The 15,007-nt window shown below is 37.5% G+C and overlaps 1 protein-coding gene across 1 annotated transcript; it reads right to left on the bottom strand.

Annotated features, from left to right (window-relative positions):
- Positions 1 to 6,489: 6,489 nt before the first annotated feature.
- LOC143847868 (uncharacterized) lies at positions 6,490 to 10,548 on the bottom strand. The gene is made up of 6 exons (XM_077356666.1): positions 9,331 to 10,548; positions 9,057 to 9,183; positions 8,139 to 8,339; positions 7,581 to 7,937; positions 7,099 to 7,331; positions 6,490 to 6,546 (listed from the first exon to the last, which is right to left on the bottom strand). Exons 1-6 carry the CDS (start codon positions 10,546 to 10,548, stop codon positions 6,490 to 6,492), a joined length of 2,193 nt encoding a protein of 730 aa, XP_077212781.1.
- Between the last annotated feature and the right edge of the window lie 4,459 nt (positions 10,549 to 15,007).

The following is a 15,007-nucleotide window of genomic DNA, read 5'->3' as shown; positions in this document are numbered from 1 at the left end:
GGTGAAAGAAATGACCAAACTCCAAATCGCGGAGCCATTGGCGAAAACAGCTTTTAAAATCTTTCAAATAGTGAAAGAAAAGACCAAACTCCAAATCGCGGAGCCATTGGCGAAAACAGCTTTTAAAATCTTTCAAATGGTGAAAGAAATGACCAAACTCCAAATCGCGGAGCCATTGGCGAAAACAGCTTTTAAAATCTTTCAAATGGTGAAAGAAATGACCAAACTCCAAATCGCGGAGCCATTGGCAAAAACAGCTTTTAAAATCTTTCAAATGGTGAAAGAAATGACCAAACTCCAAATTGCGGAGCCATTGGCAAAAATAGCTTTTAAAATCTTTCAAATGGTGAAAGAAATGACCAAACTCCAAATTGCGGAACAATTGGCGAAAACAGCTTTTAAAATCTTTCAAATGGTGAAAGAAATGACCAAACTCCAAATCGCGGAGCCATTGGCAAAAACAGCTTTTAAAATCTTTCAAATGGTGAAAGAAATGACCAAACTCCAAATCGCGGAGCCATTGGCAAAAACATCTTTTAAAATCTTTCAAATGGTGAAAGAAATGACCAAACTCCAAATTGCGGAACAATTGGCGAAAACAGCTTTTAAAATCTTTCAAATGGTGAAAGAAATGACCAAACTCCAAATCGCGGAGCCATTGGCAAAAACAGCTTTTAAAATCTTTCAAATGGTGAAAGAAATGACCAAACTCCAAATTGCGGAGCAATTGGCGAAAACAGCTTTTAAAATCTTTCAAATGGTGAAAGAAATGACCAAACTCCAAATCACGGAGCCAAAGGCAGAAATATTTTTTAAAATGAAAGGAAAATTCATTGAAATGATTGAAGAAATGACTAACTTTGATCGATTTCACAAGGTGAATAAGTCATTCTTCGCCAAGAATGATTGAAAATGCATGATCTTTGCTGAAGATAAAACTCAAGAAACTTGAAGAAAATTCCAGGTATTGACCATTCTTTAACAGGTAAAAAGCATTATGCTGAGGTTTGAAGGTTGGGGAGCAAATTCTAGACTCCACTGAGGAAATTGATTTTTCTTGGGAAATTGACTCTTCAGGAGAGTGGACTCGTCTAAGGAGTTTAGAAGAATTGGCTTAAGACGTGTTCATATCTCTCTTATCTCAATTTGTTATAAACATTTGCACTGATTGCCTTTGTGTGCTCGATATCTTTTATGACGCAAGTCATAAAAGATGCCCCTAGTGTATTGTACTTCCATGACAAGAGTCCCAAGGAAAGTAGAACCAGGATAGGTTGGAAAATTTGGGTTTGCATGTGTTTTTTCTTTGGAATCAAAATAGGATGATGGCTAAGCCCGAAAACTTCTCTTTTCATTGACCATTATTTGAGGTTCTTTCCACCACTCACTGGTTGGAACTTGACATCTTCAACAATTCTGAACAAGATATTTCTCGCTTTTCTCTGGTACCTAAACCAGGGTCTATTCTGAGTTTTTTTTTTTTTTTGGAAGGTATACACTCATTCTTCCAGTGCCAGACAACTTTAGACCTTGAAAGGAAAATGGATAAGAATGAGGAACAGACTTCCCAGACTCTATCAAAGAAGATGTACATTATTCAAGGGACTTGACCCACTTTTGATTCACCCTTAAACCTAATGTGTTTTTTTTTTATAGTAAAGTTAGCCACTCTCAAAATAATTTCGAAAAACCATGTCAAGAAGTTCTAATTTCCTCCATCAGGAATTCTGTCATGGTTATTACCCCTTTGGATTGCTCAGTTTTAATGCCCCTAGTTTAGAAAGGAGTCAAAGTAAATCTCACTGACACTACTTGGATTCCAAGATCCTGCCCTGTGCAGTGATTGCTTCTTCATCTCTTCGAGTTTCCTCTGGTGGGAACTCATGATTATAGCATTCCTGGTTTCTGGTCTAGCAAACCATTTGCCTCAGCTTTTGCCTGGAATTCTCACACTATTCAAACGCCAGAGTTCTCCATAATCGAGGAACTCCTTCCATGTCTTATCAGCTCACTTTTTGGGAAGTCTTCGCCCCTAACTGGATTGCCTCTTCAATTTTTAACCCATCAGACCGCTACCCTCACTTTCGCATAAGCCAACCCTTTTGGTTGTTGACTTAGCAAACGCATGACTTTAGGCCGCCCTTTCGGGTTTTCAACCTAGTGAGTCTTCAGACTCTCGCTCTTTTCATTTCTTTCTGTTTTTGTTTTTCAATTGCCTTGAACCTTTGCTCGTTTCACCAGAGGAACTTTATAGGTAGGCTCGGGTTCAAAAAGGGTTAGATATCAAAAGTTCAAACGATTTGGACCGAATCTGGTCTTGCCAGACTACCTACGTACCCTGATTGAAATATTAAATAACCGCAAGTGCACGGATCGTGTAAATACGGGTCGAACTCAAGGAAGAGAAATCTAGTTGTCAATCCTATTCTTTTACCGATTAGAATACTAGCTATGATATAATGTTGCCTGGAATGGACTCAGGATTTCCGTGGACTTAGACCTCGGAGCCAACACTATATATAAGCGTGTATTCTATTCAATCTAAGAGTCAAATTCAACTACGATTTTGATTTGGAAATCTTAATTTAGGCAAAGTGTACCAAAATTCTCATGATCTTTATTAACTACTTATCTAATCTAATTAGAAAACTAAAATTTTAAAGGCCTAAGTTAATTGAAAAATTGCGAAAGTAATTTGGAATAGTGTAAAAACCCAAAAATCAATATAAAAGATTACTTAGGGTTAGAATCCACCATGGGTTTGGATAAAATTGATTAATTAAAACAACTCTTGAATTGGGTTGAAAATTCGATTAAGTAGTTAATAAAGAATAAGATCAAAGGGATGTCATTCCTTATAAGTAATTAATCAAATCCACTCTCCAATTTACATTGATTATATAGAACTTTATATTTGTTAATCAACAATCATTCATACGAAAGGGGAAAGCCAATGGCATGAATGATTGGGATTTTCCAAACACAAACTCCTACACAATTTTTTTCAATTGAGTAGATTGATTTAATTATAAATATTTCTCCTTCCCCATGGTTTCAACTAAACCCTAAGTAAATAGGATTTAGTTACTCATGAACAAGGGAAGAAAAACAAAAATATACGAGATAGATGGGAGAAGAATTGCCATATAGAACTTGAAAGAAAATTAAACAAAAACTAATTACTTCTTCATAACTTGAATTGAAACAAAATTACATCAAATTGAACTTAAAATAAATAACAAAAATTAAATAGAACTTAGTCTTTTTCTCCTCCAACTTTGGTTGCATCTTCCTCCTTCAAGCTTTAATGTCACCTTGAGTTTGAATGGTGGATGATGATGCCTTGGATTGAGAGTTGAAAAGAAAAAGAAAAAGAAAGAACAAGAAAACCTAAGGGAGAGAGCTTGAGAGTAGTGGAGAGAAAAAGAGAAAATAGAGTGAGGAAAGCATGGGAGAGCAAGAGAACTTTTTTTTAACAAGAGGGCATAGGGAGAATATGTAAGAGAGAAGGGAGTGAGAGAGAGAGAAAGAGATAAAAAAAAAACATAGAGGAATGTCCCAATGTACCGAATCTTGCTGTTCATAATAGAGAAAGTTACTAGTTTTTCTTGCACTCTTTCCTGTCAAGTGCATCACTTGCCGTAACTAGAAAGAAATGGGAATTCGTTCGTGCCAATGGAATGAAGGAAAATCTTGCTATGTTCTGTCCCAAAAATTAGAAATAGCAACAACAGCCTTGCATACTAACCGAACATCTTATGGACCTTCAAAAATATAGCAACTATACTTGTCCAACCAATGAGTTATTGCCTATGGAGATTCAGCCTTGTCATGCTCAGAATGGCAGCATCCCTCACCGAATTAGTAATAGTCTAAAGTAATCTCACCAAAGTATAATTCATCCACTGGAGTGTCTAATTATAACGTACCATGTGTCATCCCAAAGGTGAATAAAAAGTAATAACATCATCCCCACTTGTCTCTATATAGAAATAACACATGGCTGGAATCCTATCATTTAAAATGTCCTACCAAAAACAGCAGCAAATTCCTGCTCCATGCAAACCGTCCACCATGTGGGGACCACCTATATTGCCGATTCTCAATTATTTGACCCACGAAATTGGTTCCCTTCTTATGCAGATCCTGCAAATTGATAGTGGCATTATTGTGTTAAATCTACACCATGGTCAAATTCCATGGAATAGTTTAATTTCTAAATAAAAAATGGGCCCCACTTATATCACCATAGAATTCAAGCTTCTCCTTACTGTCCTTTCTACATACATATATATGTGTGCCAAGAGTGATACGTCACCTTGCATTTGCATGGTTTTCCAAAAGCCACACCATACGTGAGTTCATGCTTTTAGAAGAAGACAAAACGTTCCCAATTTGCCCCCCTTTTCCCCAAAAGGAACCGTTGGTAGACCCCAAAAAAAATGAATGAGCCCAACCATAGGATGATCAAACCGTCCATTTAATAAGCCTGCACCTTGATGCCCATATTACTATTGATCTAAGCCATCCAATCACTTAACAACGCCCCCTCCTCTAAATTACTTTCATAGATCAATCCGAGCCATTCAATTAATTGGATCATAACATAAAATGAATTATGTCCTGGAAATCGTTTTCATGGGCTGATCCTAACCGTTCAAAATTAATGGATCATAATGGAAAGTGACGACACGCTCCAAACCATCTCTTTAGGACGATCCAAGCTTTCCAATTTATAAACTGCACATAGATGGGCCAATCATTCTCGATGTGCAATCCGAGCCATCCATTTTTAATGGGCTGCAATATGTATAACTCGTACTCCTCAAATTATCTCTGTAAATTGATCCAAACCGCTCAAATGAGGGGTAATGACATAGAGTAATTGTGGCCCAAAAAAAATCATTTTCGTGGACTGATTAGAACCACCCAATTTATGTGCCACAATGCAAATTAGTTTTATGTGAATCGATGCTATACGAGGATCTTAACCGTTCGTTGCATCCCACACTTGGATTTGGCTAAGAATTTCCCAAACTTTAAATTTTCTTTGAAATTTCTTTTCCTTAGCTCCATTTTTCGCAAACTCCATAAATAGCCCTGCATACCACAAACAAGGAAAATACTTTAAGTAGCATCGCACTAAACATTAAATATATGCATGATTTCTTAGCTAAGATTCACACATAAATGTATTCATCAGATTCCCCCATACTTGAGCTTTGCTTGTCCTCAAGCAACTAAGAAAAAAGAAAAAGAAGAATAGAAGCAAAATAAAATCCAAACTCACTTTCGTAGGAATCACGATTGCACTTAGCACGTGCAACAATCCTTTAAACCCCTAAGTTACCCTAGTGGACGAGTTGTGTCTCGTGAGTGTTTGCAGTGAATATACACACAAAATTCTAAAAATGAACTTTTCTTTTCAAATCTTACTATAGAATAAAGTCAAAAATTTCTAATCATTTTTCTTTGAGAAATGTCTCAAAATAGAAGAACAAGAATACCCTCATACTTAAACTTTGCATCATATCCCAAGTTGGAAAAATTAGAAAAATATTTTAATCAAGGAATCCTCTTTTGAATTTGTCCTACTTTGCTCCCTTAAACTTGCCTCTAATGTAATCATACCATAAAAGAAATTTGAATTTGAAACTTAATAGAAAAATTACAAATTTATATGGTCCACCACACTTTTCACTTTTCCCATACTTTCTAAGAATAGAACTCATTATTTTTTTTTTGTAATCCTCTACTGCTTTTGGCGTGAATGACATGCAGGGCATGCACCAGACACCCAGGCTACTAAGCAGTGTCTGACTAATCTTTGATTTGCATATGTCATAGACATTGATGCATATGAGTTCAAACTTTACCTTTGATTACGTGCAATGCTTTGATTTATTAAGCTTTCTAATTGACCCATGTATGGAGTTTTCAGTCAGTTGCTCTCAAGCCAGTTGGCTTTAAGGAACTAGGCATAAAAACCCTTCAGACTTAATAGCTCAAGTCAAAAAGGCTACAAATCAAAACTATAATCAAGAAGCAAACTTTCTAAAAATAATTCTTTCTTTCTTTTGTTTCAACCTTTCTTTCCTTTTTAACCATACCATATAAAAAGTAAATTTCTATTTCTATTTCTTATTCAAATCCTTTTAAAAGAAAGATTCCAAAAGAAAACAAAACTAAGAAAGGAAAGTATTCTTTCTAATTTTTCAAATTCCAAAATTAAAATATCCACTAACTTTCTTTCTTAAAATAGAAAAACAACTTTCTTTTTAAGAATACCAAGTTCTTTCTAATTTGAAAAATTACCAAAAACAAAACGAAAAGAAAATTTCTAACTTTAACTTATAGAAAAGACTAGAAAAGGAAAGTTTCTAAAAGCTACCCCCCCATACTTGAATTATGCATTGCCCTCAATGCATTAAAAATAGAAAGAAAAATATGAGGACTAAAAATAGAAAGGAGGGTACGTACCGTATTTTCTTAAGTAGAATTGGAATAGGAAGGTTCATGGAGATCCATGACTTCTTCCATATTCGGCTGTGACAACTCAATAAACGGCTTTAAACGTTGACCATTAACTTTAAAAAGCTCACCATTGCTTGGATTTAGAACCTCAACTGCACCATGGGAGAAAACTTTATGCACAATGTATGGTCCATCCCAACGGGACCTTAACTTACCTGGAAAGATATGCAATCTGGAATTGTAGAGAAGCACTTTTTCGCCCTCTTGAAACGATTTTCTCAAAATATGTTTGTCATGAAAAGCTTTTGTCTTCTCTTTATAGATCTTTGCATTCTCGTACGCTTCATTGCGCAACTCCTCCAATTCAGAAAGTTGTAATCGCCTTTGAACACCTGCAGAAGACAAATCAAAGTTTAGTTTCTTAATAGCCCAAAAAGCTTTATGTTCCAATTCAACCGGGAGGTGACAAGCTTTGCCATACACAAGGCGGTAAGGAGACTGACCAAGATCAGTCTTGAATGCCGTCCTATGAGCCCACAAGGCATCCACTAATCTAATGGACCAATCTTTGCGGTTTGGATTCACTGTCTTTTCTAAAATTTGCTTAATTTGCCTATTTGAAACCTCCACTTGGCCACTCGTTTGTGGGTGATAAGGTGTAGACAACTTATGAGTAATACCATATTTCTTCATAAGAGCTTCAAAAGGTCTATTACAAAAGTGTTTACCCCTATCACTAATGATCGCACGAGGAGTACCAAAGCGCGAGAGGATGTTTTCTTTCAAAAACTTGACCACCACCTTGTGGTCATTGGTTTTGCAAGCAATTGCTTCAATCCACTTTGAAACATAATCTACTGCAAGTAAAATATACAAATTCCCAAATGAATTTGGAAACGGACCCATAAAATCAATACCCCACACATCGAAGATTTCTACTACTAAGATTGGGTTGAGGGGCATCATATTTCGCTTAGTAACTCTACCTAATGACTGACAAGATCTACATGCCTTACAAAAATCAAAAGCATCCCTAAAAAGACTTGGCCAATAGAAACCACACTGTAAAACTTTGTGCGCAGTTTTCTTTGCACTAAAGTGCCCACCACAGGCTTGATCATGGCAAAAAGATAGAATCGATTGGTGCTCATGATCGGACACACATCGTCGGACAATTTGATCCGAACAAGTTTTGAACAAATAGGGATCATCCCAAAAGAAATACTTTACCTGTGAGTGAAACCGGTATTTGTCTTGGTTGGACCAATGATCCGGTGTAGCACCTGTAACCAAGTAATTCACAATATCTGCATACCATGGCTCACTAGAAATAGCAAACAATTGCTCATCAGGGAAGTTTTCATTAATTGGACCTTCGTCATTCTTTGCATTAGGAAGTCTAGACAAGTGATCGGCAACCAAGTTTTCCGTACCCTTTTTATCTCTAATCTCCAAATCAAACTCCTGAAGAAGTAAAACCCACCGAATGAGGCGAGCTTTAGCATCCTTCTTTCCAACGAGATACTTGATTGCCGAATGGTCGGTATAAATTATCACATGCGATCCAATCAAGTAGGACCTAAATTTTTCTAATGCAAACACAACCGCTAGAAATTCTTTTTCCGTAGTGGTGTAGTTGAGTTGTGCATCATTGAGAGTCCTACTTGCATAATAGATGACATGCGGTAATTTATTGAATCTTTGGCCCAAAACGGCTCCTATGGCAAAGTCAGAAGCATCACACATAATTTCAAACGGTTCGGCCCAATTTGGTGCTTGAATGATGGGAGCCGTAGTTAACTCATTTTTTAAACACTTAAAAGAATCGAAGCATTCTTTGGAAAACTCAAATTTTTGATCTTTTGCTAACAAGTTGGTTAGAGGCCTAGCATTTTTAGAAAAATCTTTTATAAAACGCCGGTAAAAGCCCGCATGGCCTAAAAATGATCGAATATCCTTCACACTTTTGGGCGGTGGAAGATGGACAATGAGATCCACCTTGGCTCTATCAACCTTAATTCCCTCTTTAGAAATCACATGTCCTAGAACGATGCCCTCTTTTACCATAAAATGACACTTTTCCCAATTGAGGACAAGATTCTTTTCTCTACTCCTTTCTAAGACCAATTTTAAGTGATGTAAACATTCGGCATAGGTGGAGCCATGAATAGAAAAATCATCCATAAAAACCTCTAAGAAGGTCTCCACCATGTCAGAAAAGATACTCATCATGCATCTTTGGAAAGTTGCCGGTGCATTACATAACCCAAAAGGCATGCGTCTATAAGCAAACGTTCCAAAGGGGCACGTGAAGGTCGTTTTCTCTTGATCTTCAGGAGCTATGGGAATTTGGTTATAACCGGAATATCCATCAAGAAAGCAATAATACTCACGACCCGCTAACCTTTCTAACATTTGATCAATAAAAGGCAAAGGAAAGTGATCCTTCCAAGTAGCGGCATTAAGCTTTCGGTAGTCAATACAAACCCGCCACCCCGTTTGAATACGAGTAGGAATGAGTTCCTTGGTGGCGGATTGTATAACTGTGACTCCCGACTTCTTAGGCACTACTTGAACGGGACTCACCCATTGGCTATCCGATATGGGATATATGATCCCGTTATCTAACCATTTTAAAATTTCTTTTTGGATGGCTTCCTTCATCACAGGATTAGCCCTTCTTTGAGGTTCCCTTGAAGGTTTGGAACCCTCAATGAGGTTGATGTGGTGTTGCACAATCGAAGGGCTAATTCCTTTGATGTCGGCCATTGTCCAACCTATGGCTTCCTTGTTATCTTTTAGCAATTTAATGAGTTCCTCCTCTTGAGTGGAGGTTAGATCCGCAGCAATTATTACAGGCAAAGTACAATTATCACCAAGAAAAGCATAACGTAAAGTAGAGGGAAGCGGCTTCAAGTCTAGCTGTGGGGCCTCTTCAATGGAAAGCTTTGGAAGCGATGTGGCTAGTGGTCCCACCGGCTCTACGTTTTGAATGGCAAAAGCTTTGGAAAAGAAATCATCTCCTCCATCATCTCCTAGTGCATCCAAGCATTCTTGATAACCTGCATCAAAGTTGATTTCAAAATTAGTCATAACATCTTCAGGAAAGGCATGCAACATATTAATATCTTCATGAAAATTAGGTTGCTTACCTAATCTAAAAACATTAAAATCTACTGAAGTATTACCAAAGGAGAGTTTCATTAGGCCATTTCTACAGTTAATGAGAGCATTGCTAGTAGCAAGGAAAGGCCTCCCAAGAATGATAGGGATTTGATCCTTGATATTAGCAACAGGTTCCGTATCTAACACGATAAAATCGACTGGAAAAAGAAAATCTCCTACTTTAATTAACACATCCTCAACCATCCCTTTAGGTGTCTTTATGGATCTATCCGCCAATTGGAGAGTGACGGTGGTTGGTTTGAGGTCTCCTAGTCCTAATTGCATATATACAGAAAATGGCAAGAGGTTCACACTAGCACCCAAATCTAAAAGAGCATGCTCAATTTTAGTGTTACCAATAGTGCAAGAAATAGTGGGACATCCCGGGTCCTTATACTTAGCCACCATCTGTTGAGATAAAATGGAACTTATATTTGCGGCCAAGAAAGCCTTCTTGGGCACATTAGTTGTGCGCTTTTGTGTGCACAAATCTTTCAACACTTTGGCATAAGTAGGGACTTGGGAAATCGCATCTAATAAAGGAATATTAATTTGCACTTGTTTAAACACATTTAATATTTTATCCATGGCATCCACCTTTTTATTATTAGCAAGTCTCCTCGGAAAAGGAGCTTTAGGCACATACTCCTTTGCAGGTGGAGAAACTGCCTGCTCTTCACTTACCTGTTTGGGTTCCACAATCGACCCTGTTGCAGGGGAGTCTTTTCCTACCTCTTTGGATGTATCTTGTGGATCTATAGAAGGTTCAGATCTGACCTCCTCATTGTGGTAATCTTTACCACTCCTTAAAGCATATACGACATTACATTCATTGGAGGGCTCTTGCAGCGGCAGAATTGGTTGAATGACATTCAACTGATTTTGCGGTACCTGTTGATTCACATTCATATTCACGTTCCTTGGATTAGGAACGGGTTGACTTGGCATCTTCCCCTTTTCCCTTTCATGCAAAGCCATGGCAAGTTGGGAGATTTGCTTCTCCATATTGTGTTGGCTTGTCATGAAAGTGCTAGTGAGAAGTTCTATGCTCTTTTCTAAGGAAGCTATGCGTGCCGACTCCCCTTGTTTTTGAAAACCCGGTGGTTGCTGATTTGAAACATTATTTAAAATTGGGTTTTGAAAAGGTGGAGGTGTGGTTAGGGGTGGTCGAACATGCATAGAAGGGAAGGTGGGCCTAGGTTGGACAAATTGGCCTTGACCTTGGAAATTTGATGGCCCTCCTTGATAATTCCCTTGATTCCAAGAAAAGTTAGGATGATTCCTCCATCCCGGATTATAAGTGCTACTATATGGATTATTTAAAAACATGGCACTTGCATTGTCATTAGAATTACCAAATTTAGCAAGAGTTGAGCACTCTTCCATGACATGGTCCGTGGCTTGACACCAATTGCACATAGGAACACTATGTGCAATTTGATGGACCTGTGAAGGTCCTTTGACAACTATGGCTTCTAGCCTTTTGATTAGGCTATCAAGATGGGCCTCTTTTGCCACGGCACCCTCTATTAGAAATCCCTTACTTGAAGTGGCTCTCTCACCGTCTTGAGTGGATTCCCACTCTCTTGTTTTTTCTGCCAAATCAAGTAAGAAGTTCCATGCCGCGGCCTCATCCGTGAAAGATGTAAAACCGTTAGGACACATGGATTCAAGAAGTTGCTTTGTTTGGTAATCTATGCCCTCATAAACAATTTGGCATAAGTGCCACAAATCAATTCCATGGTGAGGACACTCTTGGAGTAGGTCTTTCAACCTCTCCATAAACTTAGAAAATGACTCTAATGGCTTTTGTTTGAATTGTAAAATATCGTTCCTAAGCTTATTAGTTTTATGTAATGGAAAAAACTTTTTTAGGAAAGCGACGGCGAACTCCTCCCAAGTAGTGATGGAGTTCGTTGGTAAGCCATAGAGCCACTTTTTGGCTCCATCCTTGAGTGAAAACGTAATAAACCGCAACTTTACCGCATCATCGGTAAGTTGTTGCAACTTAATCAAAGCACATACATCTTCAAACTCACGCAAAAATAAATACGCATCCTCCGAAGGGAGGCCATGAAAACGAGGAAGCAAAGAAATAAATTGCGATTTTAGCTCAAAATTATTGCCCTGCGCAATCGGCAATCTAATGCAAGAAGGTTGCGCGGTTCGGGCCGGATAGAAGCGATCGCGCAAACTCTTGGGCGTCTCTTGTTCTTCCGCCATGACTACTTGATTTGGATTTGGTGCGATGTCTTCCGCCGTCTCAAACCGGTTTGATCTTTCTAGTCGATTGGCCGAGTTCCGCACCCAACCTTCACTCATAAACACAAGAAAACCAAGTAAGAGAGATGGATAGGCAAGAAACCAAAAATATAACTAAACTAAAAATAACTACTAATCTAACACTTCGAATAATTAAGATTCTAATGCAACTCTCTTCCCCGGCAGCGGCGCCAAAAACTTGATTGAAATATTAAATAACCGCAAGTGCACGGATCGTGTAAATACGGGTCGAACTCAAGGAAGAGAAATCTAGTTGTCAATCCTATTCTTTTACCGATTAGAATACTAGCTATGATATAATGTTGCCTGGAATGGACTCAGGATTTCCGTGGACTTAGACCTCGGAGCCAACACTATATATAAGCGTGTATTCTATTCAATCTAAGAGTCAAATTCAACTACGATTTTGATTTGGAAATCTTAATTTAGGCAAAGTGTACCAAAATTCTCATGATCTTTATTAACTACTTATCTAATCTAATTAGAAAACTAAAATTTTAAAGGCCTAAGTTAATTGAAAAATTGCGAAAGTAATTTGGAATAGTGTAAAAACCCAAAAATCAATATAAAAGATTACTTAGGGTTAGAATCCACCATGGGTTTGGATAAAATTGATTAATTAAAACAACTCTTGAATTGGGTTGAAAATTCGATTAAGTAGTTAATAAAGAATAAGATCAAAGGGATGTCATTCCTTATAAGTAATTAATCAAATCCACTCTCCAATTTACATTGATTATATAGAACTTTATATTTGTTAATCAACAATCATTCATACGAAAGGGGAAAGCCAATGGCATGAAGGATTGGGATTTTCCAAACACAAACTCCTACACAATTTTTTTCAATTGAGTAGATTGATTTAATTATAAATATTTCTCCTTCCCCATGGTTTCAACTAAACCCTAAGTAAATAGGATTTAGTTACTCATGAACAAGGGAAGAAAAACAAAAATATACGAGATAGATGGGAGAAGAATTGCCATATAGAACTTGAAAGAAAATTAAACAAAAACTAATTACTTCTTCATAACTTGAATTGAAACAAAATTACATCAAATTGAACTTAAAATAAATAACAAAAATTAAATAGAACTTAGTCTTTTTCTCCTCCAACTTTGGTTGCATCTTCCTCCTTCAAGCTTTAATGTCACCTTGAGTTTGAATGGTGGATGATGATGCCTTGGATTGAGAGTTGAAAAGAAAAAGAAAAAGAAAGAACAAGAAAACCTAAGGGAGAGAGCTTGAGAGTAGTGGAGAGAAAAAGAGAAAATAGAGTGAGGAAAGCATGGGAGAGCAAGAGAACTTTTTTTTAACAAGAGGGCATAGGGAGAATATGTAAGAGAGAAGGGAGTGAGAGAGAGAGAAAGAGATAAAAAAAAAACATAGAGGAATGTCCCAATGTACCGAATCTTGCTGTTCATAATAGAGAAAGTTGCTAGTTTTTCTTGCACTCTTTCCTGTCAAGTGCATCACTTGCCGTAACTAGAAAGAAATGGGAATTCGTTCGTGCCAATGGAATGAAGGAAAATCTTGCTATGTTCTGTCCCAAAAATTAGAAATAGCAACAACAGCCTTGCATACTAACCGAACATCTTATGGACCTTCAAAAATATAGCAACTATACTTGTCCAACCAATGAGTTATTGCCTATGGAGATTCAGCCTTGTCATGCTCAGAATGGCAGCATCCCTCACCGAATTAGTAATAGTCTAAAGTAATCTCACCAAAGTATAATTCATCCACTGGAGTGTCTAATTATAACGTACCATGTGTCATCCCAAAGGTGAATAAAAAGTAATAACATCATCCCCACTTGTCTCTATATAGAAATAACACATGGCTGGAATCCTATCATTTAAAATGTCCTACCAAAAACAGCAGCAAATTCCTGCTCCATGCAAACCGTCCACCATGTGGGGACCACCTATATTGCCGATTCTCAATTATTTGACCCACGAAATTGGTTCCCTTCTTATGCAGATCCTGCAAATTGATAGTGGCATTATTGTGTTAAATCTACACCATGGTCAAATTCCATGGAATAGTTTAATTTCTAAATAAAAAATGGGCCCCACTTATATCACCATAGAATTCAAGCTTCTCCTTACTGTCCTTTCTACATACATATATATGTGTGCCAAGAGTGATACGTCACCTTGCATTTGCATGGTTTTCCAAAAGCCACACCATACGTGAGTTCATGCTTTTAGAAGAAGACAAAACGTTCCCAATTTGCCCCCCTTTTCCCCAAAAGGAACCGTTGGTAGACCCCAAAAAAAATGAATGAGCCCAACCATAGGATGATCAAACCGTCCATTTAATATGCCTGCACCTTGATGCCCATATTACTATTGATCTAAGCCATCCAATCACTTAACAACGCCCCCTCCTCTAAATTACTTTCATAGATCAATCCGAGCCATTCAATTAATTGGATCATAACATAAAATGAATTATGTCCTGGAAATCGTTTTCATGGGCTGATCCTAACCGTTCAAAATTAATGGATCATAATGGAAAGTGACGACACGCTCCAAACCATCTCTTTAGGACGATCCAAGCTTTCCAATTTATAAACTGCACATAGATGGGCCAATCATTCTCGATGTGCAATCCGAGCCATCCATTTTTAATGGGCTGCAATATGTATAACTCGTACTCCTCAAATTATCTCTGTAAATTGATCCAAACCGCTCAAATGAGGGGTAATGACATAGAGTAATTGTGGCCCAAAAAAAATCATTTTCGTGGACTGATTAGAACCACCCAATTTATGTGCCACAATGCAAATTAGTTTTATGTGAATCGATGCTATACGAGGATCTTAACCGTTCGTTGCATCCCACACTTGGATTTGGCTAAGAATTTCCCAAACTTTAAATTTTCTTTGAAATTTCTTTTCCTTAGCTCCATTTTTCGCAAACTCCATAAATAGCCCTGCATACCACAAACAAGGAAAATACTTTAAGTAGCATCGCACTAAACATTAAATATATGCATGATTTCTTAGCTAAGATTCACACATAAATGTATTCATCATACCCCAAAAATGGAGGATCAGATCCGCGTAGTTCGCTTTGGG

Source organism: Tasmannia lanceolata, unplaced genomic scaffold (genome assembly GCF_043159265.1).
Source record: "Tasmannia lanceolata isolate RefF3 unplaced genomic scaffold, GAP_Taslan_0.1 ptg000016l, whole genome shotgun sequence".
Classification (NCBI taxonomy): domain Eukaryota; kingdom Viridiplantae; phylum Streptophyta; class Magnoliopsida; order Canellales; family Winteraceae; genus Tasmannia; species Tasmannia lanceolata.
The sequence above is the reverse complement of the archived record's forward strand: the minus strand, read 5'-3'. Positions and strand labels throughout refer to the sequence as shown.

Excerpts from the sequence above, each read along its gene's own strand:
- LOC143847868 (XM_077356666.1), bottom strand. The coding sequence starts at position 10,548 with ATGAATGTGAATCAACAGGTACCGCAAAATCAGTTGAATGTCATTCAA. Across the intron at positions 7,938-8,138 it reads GCATGTCATCTATTATGCAA|AGTTTGATTTGGAGATTAGA; the intron begins GTAGGACTCTCA and ends TACTTCTTCAGG. Across the intron at positions 7,332-7,580 it reads TTGCCATGATCAAGCCTGTG|TAGATTATGTTTCAAAGTGG; the intron begins GTGGGCACTTTA and ends TTTTACTTGCAG.